Source organism: Scyliorhinus torazame, chromosome 12, assembly GCF_047496885.1.
Source record: "Scyliorhinus torazame isolate Kashiwa2021f chromosome 12, sScyTor2.1, whole genome shotgun sequence".
NCBI classification, from domain to species: domain Eukaryota; kingdom Metazoa; phylum Chordata; class Chondrichthyes; order Carcharhiniformes; family Scyliorhinidae; genus Scyliorhinus; species Scyliorhinus torazame.
Window position 1 is genome coordinate 41,753,240 of NC_092718.1, and position 14,423 is coordinate 41,767,662.

The 14,423-nt window shown below is 43.5% G+C and overlaps 1 protein-coding gene across 3 annotated transcripts in view; it reads left to right on the forward strand.

The window, feature by feature from the left end:
• The window catches only part of LOC140387532 (E3 ubiquitin-protein ligase NEDD4-like), a 177,262-nt gene that overhangs the window by 126,480 nt on the left and 36,359 nt on the right, over positions 1-14,423 (forward strand). For all 3 annotated transcript variants that reach the window (XM_072470754.1, XM_072470755.1, XM_072470753.1), the window contains 4 exons: positions 7,601-7,651; positions 10,197-10,258; positions 13,237-13,339; positions 13,866-14,023. In XM_072470754.1, the coding sequence (XP_072326855.1) occupies positions 7,601-7,651; positions 10,197-10,258; positions 13,237-13,339; positions 13,866-14,023 (374 nt within the window). The remainder of the gene's footprint in view (positions 1-7,600; positions 7,652-10,196; positions 10,259-13,236; positions 13,340-13,865; positions 14,024-14,423) is intronic.

Consider the following 14,423-nt stretch of genomic DNA (forward strand, 5'->3'; position numbering starts at 1 on the left):
TGCATTTAAAAAAAAAATGTAAACCTGATCCTCAATGTACCATTCATACACAATAATTTCTTACATATTATTAAAATCTTGGCACAACCCACTGATTGTTGAAGGTAATAATGATTGTAAAATGTATCCCTGTGCCTACAGATTGAAAGCATTATTTTATATTCAAAGTGCATGTTTGTGTTCGGAAATATCTCAATGCCGTGCCAGGCAATTCTATTGTTGACTTGACTTTGTGTGCAAGGCCAGCAAATGTGTGATAAGATATGGCCTTTCTATTGGAAAACTGACTCCTGGTTCCATTCTTTCCTATCCAGTGGTAACCAGGGAATCACCTGCAATTGCCTTTTCTCACCCATTCCTACAATGTTACCTCTCTGGGGTTCCGGAAGGATCTATCCTTGCCACCACTGCCCCAATTTCTCATCTGCATGCTGTCTCTGGGTGATGTGATCCAAAAGCACAGCATTCAATTCCACCTGTATAGTCTCGTGATCACCTCTCCCGACCCCTTCACTGTGTCTAAGGTCAGCTTGCTAATCTGACAGCAGGCACTCAATAAGCTGAAATTTCCTCCAGGTCGATATTGGGACGATCAAAGCCATTGTCTGTGTTTCCTCACCCTCTATTCTCTCCCTGATAATTGCCGAAGCTGAACTGGACTGTCCACAACCGTAGCACCATATTTGATCCCAGGATGAGAATCTAATCCTGTATCTGTGACGTGCTTATGTCCAACTCTGTAACGTTCCTGATTTCAGCCCCAGCTTCAGCTCACCTGCTGCTGAAGCCCTTACCCATGCCTTTGTTACCACTAGACTTTATTCTACTCTCCATAAACTTAGGTCATGCTGCATGCATCTCAAATGGTGCCACATCCCATTCGTTATTCGCCTCTGTGCTTGCTGACCTGTATTGACTCCTGGCTAAGAAGTGCCTCCGTTTTAAAACTCTCATCCTCCTTTTCAAATTCTCTTCCTTTTCAAATTCTCTTCCTTTCGTGTACCTGAAATATGTTTTCTGATTCTCAATCCTCTGGGAGATCTGTGCTTCTCCAATTGTGACCTCTTGAACATCCCTGAATTTAATCACTCCACATTGGTGCCGACAGCACCTTCGTAAGACATAGGAGCAGAAATATGCCAATCGGCCCATCGAGTCTGCTCCGCCATTCAATCATGGCTGATACATTTCTCGGCCCCATTCTCCTGCCTTTTCCCCATAACCCCTGATCCCCTTATTAATCAAGAACCTATCTATCTCTGCCTGAAAGACACTCTGTGACTTGGCCTCCACAGTCTTCTGCGGCAAAGAGTTCCACAGATTCACCACCCTCTGGCTGAAGAAATTCCTCCTCATCTCTGTTTTAAAGGATCGTCCGTTCAATCTGAGGTTCTGCCCTCGGGTTGTTTTTCCTACAAGTAGAAACATCCTCTCCACGTTCACTCCATTCAGGCCTCTTGGTATCCTGTAAGTTTTCAATAAGATTCCCCCTCGCCCTTCTAAACTCTCAACGAGTACAGCCCTAGAGTCCTCAACCGCTTCTCATATGACGAGCTCTTCATTCCAGGGATCATTCTTGTGAACCTCCTCTGGATCCTTTCCAAAGCCAGCACATCCTTCCTTAGACACGGGGCCCAGAACTGCTCATTTTTTTTATTATTCATTTACGGGATGTGGGCGTCGCTGGTTAGGCCAGCATTTATTGCCCATCCATAGTTGCCCTTCAGAAGATGGTGGTGAGTTGCCTTCTTGAACTGCTGCAGTCCTTGATGTGTAGATACACCCACTGAGCTGTTAGGGGAGGGAGTTCAAGGATGTTGACCCTGTGACGGTGAAGGAACGGTGATACATTTCCCAGTCAGGGTGGTGAGTGACTTGGAGGGGAACCTCCAGGTGGTGGGGTTTCCAGGTATCTATTGCTCTTGTCCTTCTAGATGGTAATGGTTGTGGGTTTGGAAGGTGTTGGCTAAGGAACCTTGGTGAGTTACTGCAGTGCATCTTGTAGATGGTACACATGACTGCTCACAATACTCCAAATGGGGTCTGGCCAGAGCCTTATACAGCCTCAGAAGTATGTCCCTGCTCTTGCATTTCAACCCACTCGACATGCACGTTAACCTTAAAAATCTTGAACAAGGTCTTCTAAGCCCCTTTGTGCTTCTGATTTCCTACGCCGTTTCCCATTTAGAACATAGTCTGTGCCTCCATTTCTCCTTCCAAAGTGCATGACCTCACACTTTTCCTCATTGTATTCCACCTGACACTTCTTTGCCCACTCTCCTAGCTTGTCCAAGTCTTTCTGCAGCCCCCCCGCTTCCTCAATGCTACCTGTCCCTCTGCATATCTTTGTATCATCAGCCAAAGCCCTGAGATCTAGAATTCCCTCCCAAACATCCTATCATCATTCAAAACCCTATCTCTTTGACAAAGATTTTGGTCTTTGCCCCAATGCCCCCTTTAGCGACTTTGGAGGGTAGAGTTTGCTCCTGTGCAAGTTTCATTGGATGTTTCACGGTTTTTTTTAAAAAAAATTTAGTAGACCCAATTCTTTTTTTCCCAATTAAGGGGCAATTTAACATGGCCAATTCACCGACTCTGCACATCTTTTTCGGTTGTGGGGGTGAGACTCACGCAGACACTGGTAGAATGTGCAAACTCCACTCGGACAAGGGGCTGGGATCGAACCCAGATCTTCGTCACCGTGAGGCAGCTGCATTAGCCACTGTGCCGCCCCGTTAACGGTGCTTTTTTGATAAGTTGTTGCTGAAGTGAATTAGAGCTATTTTTCAACCCTGGTTAACCATGACCAAATCAAAGCGCCAGATTGGTCAGGTTGCTTTCTACCTGAAGTACCATCTGCACAACCGAGAAGCTTCTTTTCATAGCCAAAGCTGGATCAATAATTGGGAATGTTATTTATCCAGGATTTTACTGGGGCAGTGGTTGTTTTTCTTGGAAAGTTCCTCGCCTAATAGAAGCTGCTATTATGGTTTAATTTACACAAAGTACATTAGCATCCTCTGTTGGCGGGAAATAGAACTGCAGCCGAATCAGTGCATTTGTTTTGAAGTTCAGTACTGCAACATGCATGCATAGCTAGGCTACTGAAATTGGACGTACAATCCACATCTGCATCACTTGAGAGTAGGGCAGTATCAGAATGACTTATTACCTGTCGACGGTGCAAAGATAGTGAGGCTTTTGTGGAAGGCCACAAATAGAGGCTGGGGGTAAGTGGAACAGGGCGGAAGTTACAGGCATGTGAAAAGCTGAACCCTGCACCCATCCTGGACCACTCCGTGGTTTCAAATTCAGTTAGATTCTTATGTCGACTGTGGTGTACTGGCGGACAGTGTCCTGAAGGGCATTTTTTATTAACCAGTCAATGCAGATAAGAAAACAAATGAACACATTTATGTCCTGTGATTGTTTCTGCTGGAGGGACCGTAACCTCGCAAGCAAATACTTTACTCTCCATTTACGTTTTTTTTAAAAAAGTAATTGAATATCCTTCATTTTTGGCACCCGATGGCGATGGACCAAATGATCTGCATTCGACTGCCATGTTCCAGCGGCAGTCAGTGCTCTTATGTGCCGTGTTTCCTGTAGTTCACAGTCTCCTTACACATAGCGGCAATTTGCATCTATTATTAGGCTGATTGGTAGGTTCACGTGATGGTCAGTCTGTCTTGATTGAAGCTGTTCGGCTTTCCAGCAGGGAGTTGATCAATTTGCCAACTCTGACACCCAATTTCTGTTTCTTTGGGTGGAATCGGGAGCACCACTTCTCTGAACAATAAGTCCTCACTTAACTAAAGTCGTGGTTGCATCCTGAATAATGGCGACTTCAGGCCATTCCCAATAAAACTAACGTCAAAGCTGTAGTTAGGACCTTCCTTATCACAAAAAAATGCATTAAACATTATACCCTTCAATTTGAAATACATCCCATTCCTAAATTACTGCCTTGATAAATGAAATAACTGTTGCATTTTGAAGTATGCCAACTTTCTACTTAATAGTACATCATGCTCACTACCAATCCTGCTCGCCACATACACTGCCCTCTGACCCTCCTGGTTGTTGTCCCGCTGATCTCCCCGCTTGCGGCCTCTGTTGCTCACTGACTCGCCCTCTTGTCAATCATTGCCTTTGCTGAATCTCCCACTCTCTGACCCACCTGTTTGTTGCTTCCATCTCCTGATCCCTTGCTGTGAGCATGCTCTCTGAAGACGAGAGGTGGGAGGAGGAGCTTTGACCTGCAGGGGTTACGTTCTCCAAGTGGGTCTGTGATCCGCTTCGCCTCTTTTTGATCAGAAATCTCTCTTGCCACTCCCGCCAAGCTTTAAAGTGTCTGAGAGCAGCGCTCATGTCCACAGTGTTCCAGGACATCACTACAGAAGTTTCTCAGGTGGTGTCCAACACCCAAACACCTTCAGCTGCTTCATCAATGACCTTTCTTCCATCAGAAGTGGAGATGTTCTTGATAATTGCACAGGGGATGTTCGTTGTTCAGCACCATTCGAGACTCCTCGTACCGAAGCAGTTCCTGTTCAAATGCACCAAGACCTGGACAATATCCAAACCTGGTATGACAAGTGGCAAGTAACAGCCCTGCCACCGAAGTGCCGAGCAAGGATTACCTCCAACAAGAGAGCATTTAAACATCACCCCTTGAAGTTCAATGGCATTACCATTGCTAAATCCCCCTTCAACATCTGTTGACCAGAAACTGAACTGGACAAGCCATATAAATACTGTGGCTGCAAGTGCAGGTCAGAGGCTAGGAATCCTGTGATGAGTAGCTCACTTCCTGTCCACCATCTACAAATCATAAGTCTGGAGTGGATGGAATACTCCCCACTTGCCTAGACGAGTGCCGCTCCAACAACATTCAAGAACCTTGGCACCATCTAGGACAAAGCAGCCAGCTTGATTGGCACCCCTTCCACAAACATTCACTCCCTCCTCCACCGACACAAGTGGAAGATGCATTGCAGGAACATCAAGATTCCTTGGGCAGCATCCACAACCGCAACCATCTAAATTGACAAGGACAGTAGACACATGGGAACACCACCACCTGGAAATTCCCTTCCCAGCCATACACCATCCTGACTTGTAAGCACATCGCTGTTCCTTCACTGTCGCTGGGTAAAAATCCTAGAACTCCCTAACAGCACTGTGGGTGCAGAGGTTCAAGAAGGCAGCTCACCACCACCACCTCAAGGAAAATTAGGTATGAGCAATAAATGCTGGCCTAGCCAGGGACGTCCACAATCCATGAATGCTCCTCCTGCCTCTCCGCTCATCTCCAGAGCTCTCGCTCACAGTGAGGGATCAGGAGACCAAATCGGGGAGCAAGCATCATTGAGATGATGGAGTCAGGGAGTGACAGAGGCCACAATTTCAAGAGGTTTGTCAGCAAGAATGGGCTAGGGAATGGTAGAGGCTGCTCCAAAATGACGCAGATCGGGGTCACAGAGCCCCATGTTAAACCAACACGAAACAACGGCACGAATGAGAATACAGGCCCAATTAACTGATCATTAAAGTGAAATGACATAAAATGGAGCAATTAAACAGCGACTTGCTGCCGCCGTGCTGCCCACGTGAATATTTTCTCTAAGTGCCGTGAATCTTTGGAACATTCTTCCCAGAGAGTGATGGAGTCGGGGTCAATGAATATTTTAAAGTCAGAAGTAGATAGATTCTTGACTAACTTGGTCAAAGATTATCAGGAGTAGGCAGAATGTGGAGTTGGTTAGAATCCAATCAGCCATGATTTCATTGAATGGTGGAGCGACTTGCTTGAGGGGCTGAAGGGTCTGCACCTACTACTAATTTGTGAGTCCATAGTCATTTAAGTTGTGTGAACTGTTCTTTGCAACAATGACTTATTCTACAGGTGACTTCATTAACTTCCTACCAACTGGAGCCATTTAATATCAAGTACAGTTTTATATCCAGACTGTACCATTTTAATATTGAACCTAAAGATTTGGATCAATTAGTATGCAGCAATCATAGAATCCCAACAGTGCAGAAGGAGGCCACTTTGCCCATCGAGTCTGCACCTACCCTCTGAAAGAGTACTTCACCCAAGCTCACTCACCTGCACTATCCCATTAACCCCTTAATCTAACCTACATGTCTTTTTTGGATACTAAGGGGCAATTTAACTTAGCCAATCCACCTAACCTGCTCATCTTTGGATAATGGGAGGAATCCCACATAGACATGGGGAGAATGTGCAAACTCCACACACAAGACTGTGACCCAAGGCTGGAATTGAACCCGGGCCCCTGGCACTGTGAGGCAGCAGTGGTAACCACCGAGCCACCATTAAAAACAAATCCTTTAGACTAATTATAGGTTAATATCGCCATGTGTTTTATTAGCGATTTGAGCGTTTACTGTAATATTGACCGGCATTAACTGTGATTCACATTAAAGGACAGTCCACTTCCTTCTGTCTTCGTTTGAACACTGCCAATTTCAAAATGTCAAGTCTACACGACATCTCTATCACAGCCTTTGTCTTGTAATCCTGATGGATTAATTTGATAGTGCAGTATTGTCAGTTGCCTTGCAACAACTGCTGCCACTTAATGGATAGCATGTTATTTTTACAATGACCTCTTGCTGCACTTAGAACCGAGGGGAGTGAAGCCACGACAAAGCATATATTTGAAATGTACCTTGTGATTGACTTTGGTATTAGGTATGCGTTCTTGTTCATATTTTAATAAAAATGTTATGAATGTTTTTAGAGGGCAGCACAGTGGATTAGCCCTGCTGCCTCATGGTGCCGAGGTCCCAGGTTCGATCCCAGCTCTGGGTCACTGTCCGTGTGGGGTTTGCACATTCTCCCCATGATTGCGTGGGTCTCGCCCCCACAACCCAAAGATGTGCAGGCTAGGTAAATTGGCCACACTAAATTGCCCCTTAATTGGAAAAAATGAATTGGGTACTCAATTTTTTTTTTTTTAATGAATGTTTTTAGAACTAACGGTGGCGAAGCTCCCGAATTGAAATTTTAACCAATAATGTTGTGCTTCCCGTTCTGTTCTGAAATCCCATCAAGACAAAATAGATGGTACTGAAGTGGGATATTTCAGGGTGTTCTTTCATGTGAAAGATAATAAATTTTTACTCGACCTGCCCATCAGTAATGCAATGAGTTAGATTTACAACCTACCAGATTTTACTTTGCATCGAAGTTGAATGAGAAATAACATTGGGCGGGGTGTAGGACTAGTATTCCACCCAATCCAGGGGCTTTCTGCTCCGTTTACCTGACTAGGTGGGGTTTTCATTAGCGAGTTGAGAGGCTTCCTCATAAAGCGTTAAGGTATGTAATACTGCTGCTGTGTACCTTAGCCCTGAACAATTATTTGCCGTAAGCTGTTTACTGCATACAGAATTCACTTCCTTGTATATTGCAAAGTGGAGCGATGTTCACAGTATTTGAGACTGATTGGAGCAACGTTTATTGTGGACTGTCAAGGCAGCCAAGTCTAGAAAATACAATCTTTTCCCTAATTTAAACCAGATTATTAATTTCTTTTTTTCCCTTCTCTCTTTTGATTTTCCGTAGACCAGAGATGATTTTCTGGGCTTGGTGGATATCCCACTTCATCATATTCCGGTAAGTTTTAATTCCAGCAAAGACGTGTGTAAAAAATATAGCAATTTGAGAACATTTTTGTGTCTGGTGCTCTTGTGTTCATTTGTTAAATATGATATATAATTAATAATCTTTATTGTCACCAGGAGGCTTACAGTTACTGTGAAAAGCCCCTAGTCGCCACATCCCGGCGCCTGTTCGTGTACACAGAGGGAGAATTCAGAATGCCCAAATTATCTAATAGCACGTCCTTTGGGACTTGTGGGAGGAAACTGGAACACCCAAGGAAACCCATGCAGTCACAGGGAGAACGTGCAAACTCCGCACAGACAGTGACCCAAACCGGGAATCGAACCTGGGACCCTGACGTAGTGAAGCAACAGTGCTAACACTGTGCTACTATGCCGCCCTATGAAAAATCTGTAAACTTCATTGGATCTCATAAATGTGCATTATGTATTTTGAAAGCGCATTGAGTTTTTCCACATTTTTATTCTTATGCTCCTGCCCCTCCAACTCCATTGCTCCTCGTTTGGTCACGCCACTACTCTCTACTTGATGGTGCATTCTTGTCTTTAGCCTCTAGTCCCAGTGGAGGGAGGGGAAACATCTAGTTATTTTAAGCCTGCTTGTTCCAGAGACAGTGGTGTCTATGCTTTGTAGTCTGGGATTATGGCTTTTGAAACCAAGGTTAAACTTCACTGAGATGAAGACCGTTCTATCTTTTTATGATTCAGCCCATATTGTCCTCCCCTACATCCACCGCTTCCCAGGCTTCTTTCTGATGCCCCCTAGAGGTTTTGTGTCTTTTGACTCCTGCCTACCTTTCTGACCTGTGGTGTGATCATCATTACTTCAAATGTTGTTTTCTGTTCTCCGTGAACTGCTGAGAGACGGATAACCCGCTTCTCCTGCACTGCACGATTGGCCAATATGCAGCTAGATGGCGGAATTCACGCTGGATCTCAGAAGGTTGAGGAAGGAAAGTGGGATTTGGGTTTGGGGCTATAGGCCATCTGCAAGTGGCCCTCGGGGTATTGGAAGGTGCAGGAGCAGTGGAAGGGGTGTGAATGATCTGCCAAACAGTGAGGTGGAAAGTGAGGACAAGGGGACCTTATCATGATTTTGAGTTGGTGATGGGGATGGGGCAGAGATTCCGAAACACGGAAAAGGCAACAGTGTTGATCGGGGACCTATGGAGGGGAATCCTCGGCTGATGGGAAGGAAGCACACTATGGAATCACTTGTGTCATCAGAGCAGATTCTACAGAGAATGAGGGATTAAGAAAGGGGAACCGAGGCCTGGTTCTCCACCGATGGTGCCTGACATATGAGTATTTCCAAGGATTTTTTTTTGTTGATGATATTAGTGGAAGAGCGACAACAATATCATAATCAGTTACGAGAGGTTAAGCAATGGAATACTTTTTTACATAATGAACCCAGGCCAGTAACAAATATTCCGCAGTCAGAAGTGATCACAGCCTTTTAATCCCCAACACCAACTTCTCCCAGCTTTAAACTCTAGGAAGTACAAACTACAATTTAAAATTAAATGAACAAATATTTCTTAGGCTAGAGGGTGTGAAGTGAAACCAGTTGAACCAGTGAAGTTTCTTTGTTTTCTATCTTTAAGCACACTTTTCCCCCCCCTCTTGGAGAACATCAGAGGGATGAGGAGAATGATTACCAACTCGTTTGAACTATATTACTGCTCCTTCCAACAAATCCTCAAGTGGGACTTGAGTTTGGAGATTCTGGCTCAGAGGTGGGGGCCCTACCCCTGTGCCAGAAGCCCTCCTTATAATAGCGACGGTGCTTTTCTGAGGTTATAACTTTTGCGAGACATAAATGCGCTCATTGTTGACATTGGCTCAATAAGTAGAGAGACAATGTCCCTCACCTCCTTGAGCTGCTCGAGATATATTGTTATTACCTTTCTGCCAAACAGGGGAGATAAATAGCTTTGACTGAGGCAGGCAGCCCAAAACTCTTGAGGCTACACTGCACCTCTTAAACGCCTGGTGAGCACACAACATTCCCTTTCCTTCACTGTGGCAAGTTAACCATTAGCTTATCCACTTAACTACTGGGGCACAAGTAAGGCAGTTATGTGGGGAGGAAGTAATTAAGCCTTGCAGGAAAAATAAGCCTGACATTTAACTTATTAACTGGAATAAAAAGACTTGTTCTGTTCAAACTGTGGACCATTGTAATATCTGTAGCTCAACTGGGAGCCCTGGTAAAGACCGTCTTGCAGGTGCCTAACGATTCCCTTACCATTGATTAGGATGTGCCTTGCACTGCTGGTTTTCACTGAGTCTAGGTTACTGTACCTTGGGAGCAAGCAAAACCCATCGCCTGGTTCATCTCCTGGTTTAAGCACGTTCTGTTGGGCTGCCAGAGTGCTGTTGGCAGATTTTGTGCAGAAACCCACAAGTTGGATTGCGGAGCTTTCCTGGTTGAAGACAAATATGTGCAAATGAGTAATTGGATGGAAAGAAATAAAAGAACAGGGTACAAGCAAATATATCAGAATTAATGGATGTCTTTTTTAAAATTGCAGACTGAAAATCCAAACCTGGAGAGACCATATACATTCAAAGATTTTATTCTTCATCCTAGAAGGTAAATGAAAGTGTTCAGTGTAACATCGATATACAGCGGTCTTTAGCTCAATTCCAGGAAATACTTTATAATCATTGCGTGAATGCAGATGTACTTGGATACCCATTTAGATTTGTTAAAGTTGCTGGCACAAAAAAGTCAAAGTAGCCGCTCATAACTTAACTTAATCTGTTGTGCTGAGGTTTCTTTGGTACATTAATTTCAAGCTATCCGAAGCCATTAGTGGTGGAGCAATAAAGTTAATAAAGCCACTTAAAAGTTGTTGCTACTGTCTGTGGTGATATGTTTTTGACATCGTCACATTTTGGATACATTTCTAAGTAAAGAAATGTAGGTTATAGGAAATGCTGGCTATTGTGAGGTCAACCCTAAACCCACCTCATTCACCATCTTAAACTCGCGCACAATTGCAGACACACTGGAGCCTTTCATATGTATCCTTGGTGCTTGACCGTAAACAACTGTCCACCAGTGCAAGGGAGAAAATGACTCCTGTCCACAGTTCCACATTTTAGCATGTCCATTGAGATACAGGCAGGGTTTAATCCTGATAATGAATTCCAAGCCCTTTCTCCGCACTAAAACATTAAAATTATGTAATTATTTGAAATGAGAAATTTTGATAACGTGATAAATAAGGAGTTGGTTGCTTTAAAAATGTGGTTGTCCGATCATTTGAATTAAGCACTTTTGAATGAGAAACTTGGAGATTTGACATTTTGCCTGATTTATTTTCTTTTTTTTTCTTTTAAAAAAAAATAATAATAAATTTAGAGTACCCAATTCCTTTTTTCCAATTAAGGGGCAATTTAGCGTGACCAATCCACCTAGCCTGCACATCTTTGGGTTGTGGGGGCGAAACCCACGCAAACACGGGGAGAATGTGCAAACTCCACACGGACAGTGACCCAGAGCCGGGATCGAACCTGGGACCTCGGCGCCGTGAGGCTGCAGGGCTAACCCACTGATTTATTTTCTTGATGGTTTATTCCTTATCTGAAGGATTAACTTCTTGTTTAAGGTGTGGCCTTTTGAGGTGTGAGGTGTCAACTTCACTCAACTGGCTATTTCTCACACTTGTGTTATCATAGTGACAGTCTTCAACTGTGGACAGGAGAATGCCTTATGGACTTTTGCAACCTACTCTATCGTCAAAGTTCAAGCTCAAGAATTGAGGACAAATTGTTGACTTGAGTTGGGAGATTGGCTGAGTGGCAGGTGACAGAGTAGAGATAGTGGGTTTGTGCTCGCACAAGCAGAACGTGACCAGTGCTGTTCCATTGAGATATGTATAGGGGCTTTAAGTATTCAAAGAACAAAGAAAATTATAGCAAAGAAAACAAGCCTGCACCGACCATGCTGCCCATCTGAACTAAAACCTCCTGTCCTTCCGGGGAACATACCCCTCTATTCCCATTCTATTCATATAATTGTCAAGGCAATTCTCTATCAAAAAGTCACTATCTTATTTGTCTTGGATATACTGAGCTCCAATTCTGTTGCCCTTCAATCTGTAATTTCTGTAACATGACCAGCCACATGAATCCTTCAACAAAAACTTGCATTGACATAACAGCAACTTCAATGTCGCAAACCTTCACAGGAGAACCATCAGACAGAATTTGACATGGAGCCAGTAAGATATTGAAGGCCAATGACTAAACGTATGGTCAAAAGTAGGTTTTAAGGAGTAATTTATGAAGGATGGGGAGGCAGAGGAAAGCAATTCCAGAGCTTATGGCTCAGACAGCTGAAGGCACGGCAGGCAGCGGGTAGAGTGAATTAAATCTTGGATGTGCAAGCGGCCAGAATTGGAGGAGTGCAGAGAGATGAAGGTTATGCAGCTGGAAGGAGATTGCTTTAAACTGTAAAATAAGCATGTTCTTGCGCCAATGTTCCCTTCCTACCCTCCTCGAGGCAATTACCGATGCCTCTTTGTATCATGCCCAGATATTGGTGTGCGATCCAGACTGAAATCCAGCACAGCTGGACCCAATTCTTGACCTGTGCACTTCCAGCAAAGGCTCTTGGATAGTAGAAATCATAGGCCTTTCAGGTTCGTTTGAGCCAGGAGGATAGTGGAAACCTGCAGAAATGCTCCTACCGCCGCCCTGGCTGTGATCAGCTAACTCAGCACAAAAGGGGGATTAAGCTCTAAACCTCACTGGTCTGTGTGGCTTAGCCCCTCACTGCTTAAAGTCGCTAAACCAATGACCTAACTGCAACGTACTCAATTTTTTGTGCAAATGCTTCATTACTTATTTACCTGTGGGCAAATGACCCTGCAGGAAAAGGTAATTATGTGGTGCATAATATACATTATGCAGTGCATAGTATACATTAACTAACATAATGACTCAAATGACTGGTATCGCCCAAGTCAGTAATTTACCCAGTCTCAAATTCTACTGTTACATTTGGAATTAAATTCAAAACCAAACTGGAACGCATTACAATACTGAATCCTGAATCTAGGCCATGGTGTTAGTTTCATGACTCTCAAGATAACTTTTTTTTTTACAAAGTTGCCATCAAATTTAAAGGCCATCAGGAACTGCTGTCTACCCACTTTCAATCTATTCAGCACAGAGTCTGAACTATCATTATTCATTTTGCCCCCCCCCCCCGAAGTAACATCGTTGGCAGAAATCTTGGCATACTCGATGATTAATTGCTCCTACATGTGAGTTTAAAGCCAAGTTATTTATTTAATTTTTCATCGTGCTCTGGGAATTGCCAAGATAGAAATGATTTTCTAGATTGAGATGCGGCCTTCGTAATCCACAGTGTAGCTCGCTTTGTGATTATAGCAGTAATATCTAGAAACCTTTTTGTTTTTAAAAGGGACTGCGCAACTACGGAAAACAGGATTTATTCTGATTCTCTCTCTTCCCCCCCCCCCCCCCTGAATATAATCTATATTTGGACCAAAATTGCTTAATTATTATTAATTAATGCATTTGCTGTATTTTCTGTAGCCATAAATCTAGGGTTAAGGGCCATCTTCGTTTAAAGATGACCTATCTGCCCAAGAGTAATGCTTCTGAAGAAGATAACACAGAGCAAGCTGATGAATTGGAGGTAAGTGTAACAAATTGAGATTTTCTGGTTACTCTCTACATTCTTTCTCTTTTGGATTGAATTATGAGAAAAACAGTTTTACCATTTCAGTTCCCTTTGGTCTTTTTAAATTGCTGTTTTGAATTTTTATTTTTTGCGTTGTCGACATATGTGCGCCCACAAACGTGCACAAGGATTGTCGTGGGTATCATTTTTTTTTTCTGCTGATTGTTGCTATTTCATCGCTCCCACTTGCACCCTGCTATGCAAACCATCTGCTGCTGATAAATTGTTTTTTAAAATCAAGCCGCAACACTGGTCTGAGCACATGCCACTAGAATATTTACCATGTTTTACAAGTAAAATCTTTTATTTTAAAAATCAATTTGCTCTTCGCACTTCTGTGAAGTGTTGCAACAGTAACTCGCATTTATATAGCTCTTTTTAATGAGATTGTACACTGGATAAAGGCTGCTGTGTTTTTTATTGAATGTAGAAATATTACAAATGATCACTTCTATACACTCTTATGTTGCTTTTCCTACAGCCTGGCTGGGAACTACTGGACCAACAGAGCGTGACTGTCCACAGCCAACTACCTCCTGCATTGCCCAGCGGCTGGGAAGAGAAGCAGGATAATCTGGGGCGAACTTACTTTGTCAACCACGAAACCAGAACAACACAGTGGATTCGACCAAGTTCTCAGTAAGTCTTCAGAACTTCACTGCATTTCTAAACGGAGGGCACTCCAATAGGGCTGGAATTGAAGTCCACCTAGTCAGTGTAGCCTGAAAATTAATTCTGCTCTGCAGCCATTCAATGTTGCACTGTCTTCACTTGCAGTTTCCAAAAATAGCTGTTAGATTGGCCTCTATGGTGTAGCTGATGGCCCTGCATAATGTATTGCCAAAGATACTTGGGCTAGTCTAGAGATGATTTTTAAAAAATTTTATTCGTTCTTGGGATATGGGCGTCGCAGGAGACTGGAGTCACATGTAGACCAGGCAAGGACGGCAGATTTCCTTCCCTAAAGCCTACTTGTGACAATAAGCGATTATTATTATTATTAGTGAACCGGATGGGTTTTTACGACAACTCACAATGG